This window comes from Pseudomyrmex gracilis, unplaced genomic scaffold (genome assembly GCF_002006095.1).
Source record: "Pseudomyrmex gracilis isolate BER0280 unplaced genomic scaffold, ASM200609v1 scaffold_1425, whole genome shotgun sequence".
NCBI classification, from domain to species: domain Eukaryota; kingdom Metazoa; phylum Arthropoda; class Insecta; order Hymenoptera; family Formicidae; genus Pseudomyrmex; species Pseudomyrmex gracilis.
In genome coordinates this window covers 15,156-19,650 of record NW_018022009.1, presented here as the reverse complement: position 1 = coordinate 19,650, position 4,495 = coordinate 15,156, and the positions used below count along the sequence as shown (strand labels likewise).

Genomic DNA, 4,495 nt, shown 5'->3' with positions numbered 1-4,495 from the left:
CTCGTGTGCTTCGGGTTTTTATACGCTTGTTTTCACGCGAGGGATTTGCGGGGTACGTACACGTAATGACGCGGATCGTTAAGAAAGATGCACGTTCGAAAACGATATTCGTCCGGTGTTGATTGTTTCAAATCGAGCAGTAAATAACCGTGAGAACGCGAAGTGACGTTGTAGTACGCTTCTTCCAAAAACTTTGCGTTGTCGGGATAGACTTGACGCGCGAGATGGCGAATTTGCGCGCGATCGCGCGGGTTCTTGAAAACCACAATGTAATTTGCATTCAGCAAAATATCGCGTTGACCGCGTCCTTGATGAAAGAGATTCTGTGAAATAAGTATAACGCTAAGATTTTTATGATGGCTACCCTTGGTAAACAAATCAACGATCACTTCGCACGAGGACGATTCTCGCATAAGATTGTCGATTATTATTAATTTCGCACAAAGCGGGTCGTTCGAGTAATATTCCGGGCGGGGTAGTCCTTCGCTAAATTCAATTTTACATTTTTCCATCTCGCGTTGCAACTTGAGATAGGCTTCTTGCCACTCGCCGTAATAAAATAAAATTCTCTCGAATTAAATATTTGCCATTTTCGGCAAATAACAGAGAAAAGTCTTTACAAAAGTTGTTTTCCCGCATCCCGTAGGACCTCAAACGATCGACGTCCAGGGATGTTTCCAGCGCACGTCCATTTTGAAGACTGTGCAAATTGCCGCTTGTATAACTCTTAAATTAAACTGTTTTTTGTTTGCGATGAGCTCACCATGGCGCGTCGGGCCCCGCGGCGGCCGCGTTTTGCCGCAAAAATTAGCTAATTTTTGTCGCGGCAACGGTGAGCTTATTCCGGATAATTGAAAAGCTGTTTTCATAAAAAATCAGCTTATTGTCGCGCGCGTAGAAATAAGCTCGTCAAACGCGCGCGCCAATATAAGCTTATAGCTTTTTGTTGAGGTTATATCAAAAAGTTTTTAAGGATAAAAGAAAACAGAGATCGGGAAAAAGCAATCTTTTAATTTTGTTTTTAAAAAAATTTAATAACACTAAAATATTTTTTTTTTATTAAAATATTATTATTAAAATATTATTAAAATATTATTACGTTTTACAAATCGTGTATATATTGCTTAATCTACTAACATGTACAGAAACTCTCGCATTTTATAACCTTATTTTTACACACGATTCTTAAACTAACTTATATATTTTTCTTTTATTGTACAAAGCGCTTGCTTACTTTATGACTGATTTGTACAAAAAACATATACATATATATATACAATTTTAATTCTTACTAATACGTTTAAAATATAAAAACTATTTACAAGAGAATGCGCGAAAAAAAGTTTTATTCTAAGTAGCCGTATGGAACGGAGCGTCGCTCGTCGATACATCTACGCTTCAGCAAAACCGACGAGCAGATTTTTTATTCGTCCCGCGTCACAACCTCGTGAAACGCGGTGCGACAAATCGCTCTAAAATGCAGATTTATCGACACATTTTCTTCTTTTCTCTCTCTTCTCATTAACATTTCTTTAACGCTATTGAAATTAATTATGCGGGGGGTTGCGGAATTGAGAGTGATTCTTTTGATTTTACACACCTCCCGCGCGCCACCGTCCGGAGTACGAACTACGTACGCGTAAAATTTTGGGCCACCGGATACAAACGACTCGATGTAACTACCACGGCCGTAGCCTTCGAGCTTGTCCGTCATATCGCCCAGGAAATTTCCCGTACGCGGTTCGTATTCGCCGGGTTCTCCGCTGCTCACATAAATACACAAATCTGTATTGTAATAAAGAACGCGCTCGCCTAAACGTTCTAAATATTTGTACAGTTTCAATCGCGCCTGTGCCGTCGTGTACGCCGCTATTATCACGTTGGTAATCGGAGAAGGGTACGACCGCCTTGTCCCGCATTTGCCACGAAACATATATTACCTTGTCAGTCACAGGTAATATATCGGTTACCTCGTGCTCGGGGCTCGACAATAGCGATACAAGACGTTCCTGCGACTTTACCACCTCGGTACTCGTCAAGTTTGATCGTTGCCCGAATTTTCCCCAAAACGAATTGAGGAACAGCTTTGCGACCGTGCGTAAACCCGGATTTTGCGCAATGTTTGCTCTATCTAGAGCAATACCCTCGACTGCTTTGTATTCTCAAAGATATTGTTCTTTAGATTTGTCGTCCACGCATTTGCTCGGCCATCCGCTCGCCTCTTGCTTCAATTTGAGAAAACAATTTATGTATTCGGCAAATAATCCCCCCTGACGCGTATCAGCGTCGTATCGGCTCGTCTCGTATTGCCATATCTCGCTCACTGCATTCACGAGATAACCCTTCTCCACAGCTTTGCGTAATTCACACGATACCCACACGTCTTCGAATTCACAATCGCGCGGATTTTCGTGCGAGCACTGTGTCTGCGAGAAGTTTTTGCAGCAACTGCGGCACAAGGCAAACAGCAGTTTGCCCTGCACGCGGTACGGGAGTACAGGGTGAAAGAGATTGCGCGGAGGGAGCACTCTACAACGCACAAGCCTTTCGACCGCGGAAAAATCGACACCGGGCTTCGCTTTGATGAGCAAGGCGCATTCTTTTTGTCCGACAAAAATTTTCGGATGTCCAATCGGAAAAGCGCCGGTTTTCAACACGTAAGGGTATAGAGAACACACGTCTACGTAATGTATTTTCTCCGTACCCGTAACTTCGCGTCGAATCGCGATGTTTTCTGTTTGACCGCCGAAAAACGCGTCACGCGGTGAAAGCGGTTCAGCCGCGAGCATCGGATGTTGGTCTAAAAACGCTCGCATTTCGCGATTTTCTCGCGTATCGCAATCAAAACCGCACTCCCATTTCTCCGTCACGATGTACCCTCGTTTTCGAAGACGCCATGACGTTGTCAGTGTACGCTCGTATTGCGAGTTCATCGTGTCGTACTTCGCGTTCTCCCGTGCAGAGACATTTGTCGCGTTCCGTTTTAAAACACACGGGACATCCGTGCCAAAAGCAGCCGTGGTATTTCAACACGTGACGCTCACCGTTCGCCGTCTCGTAATACCCGTCGACGGGAATGCCTCCGACTTCCGCGAGACGATGTTCTCGCCCGTGACCCGCGTGAACAATGATGCGGCCAAGCTCGCGCTCCTTCCACACCAGCCACTGCAGAGCTTTGCGGGATTGCGTATCCGCGAGACAATATCCGCCGTGAGGAATGACGCCGATCTCTTTCTCACGTAGAAAATGTTTGCGGAAAACGCGCATACATGTGGAAGCGATGGTCGTGCATTCTTCGAACGGACATACGTTTCCGCGCTCGAGAAATATCTTGCGGAAGGCCATGCACGCTCGCCGCAAGATATCAACGTCGTTACGACAATAACAAACTATCTCGCGTTGAAAGTCAAAAACTGCGTTTTCGCGCATCTGTTCCGCGTGCCACGACAAAAAAACGTTTGCGTTCTTTGCTAGACATACTATCCGGCGAGTAATATTCAACGGCTGGTAACGGACCGATGTACGACTGATTCGCGAGTGTGTTAAATAAATGCGGAAAATATCCCTTTTCCACCCCACCCCGCAAACCGAAAGCCTTTGGCAGAGCTGACAAACGCATCGGCATATAGTTGATACTGTTAATAAATTTTGGACGTCCGGCCGGTAATACTACGATTTTCGTCCCGTTTAATATTACTCGTGGATCCAAATCGACACGTTTTTCCGTGATGTAACGAAGGATGAACTGCGCGTCGAACGCCTTGGCGTTGTGCGCGATGCAGATAATCTGCTTGAAACATTTCGTTGTTCTCGTAACGAAATCGACGAATTGCCTCACCGGATCATCGCGGAACACGAATTTGCGCACACCGCACCACCGGCAACGTACCGTCATGTCGTCCTCGCCCGCACACGCGACGCAAATCTGCTGTGCGACGCAAAGAGTGGGCATGTGAATTTTCACAGACGCTGTACCTTCGAGCGTCTCATCCTGTCGGGTCTCGAAATCGTAGAACACGAATGCGACGCGCGTGTTTTTTCCTTTGCCGGTGAAATCCTCGCGTGTAAGAGGTCGAATATAACAAAGATGGTTTACATCTTGACGCGAACTGCAAATGTTACAAAACACGACGCCGCATTCGTGCCTCGCACCCGCTGTTCTGTACAAACGCCCGCAATCGTCACAAAATTGCAAGGCGCTGCACATACTCACGCGACTGTCTCCGTACGATTTTTCGGCTCGGTGACGCTCGAAACACTCGCGCCCGTAAAACATTCTCTTACATTGCTCGCATCAAATTAATTCTACTTCTTCTGTTTCGCACAACGGCACACCGCGACAACGCGGACATTTATGCGAGCATCGATGAACTCCTCGTTTGGGACGATAAGGCAGGTTGCAAGGAATGCAGTATCTCCTGTTCCCTGCCGCCGCTCTTAAATTTAAAATTGGGCAATAGTGACGCGAACCCTCGCAATAAAGAATATTTAAACG

At 45.9% G+C, this 4,495-nt stretch overlaps 1 protein-coding gene across 1 annotated transcript; it reads right to left on the bottom strand.

Moving 5' to 3' along the window:
- Positions 1-2,162: 2,162 nt before the first annotated feature.
- On the bottom strand, positions 2,163-4,276 carry LOC109862147. The gene is given in 3 exon segments (XM_020442101.1): positions 2,163-2,954; positions 2,956-3,453; positions 3,455-4,276. Coding segments are annotated over 3 exon segments (2,112 nt in total).
- Positions 4,277-4,495: the final 219 nt, after the last annotated feature.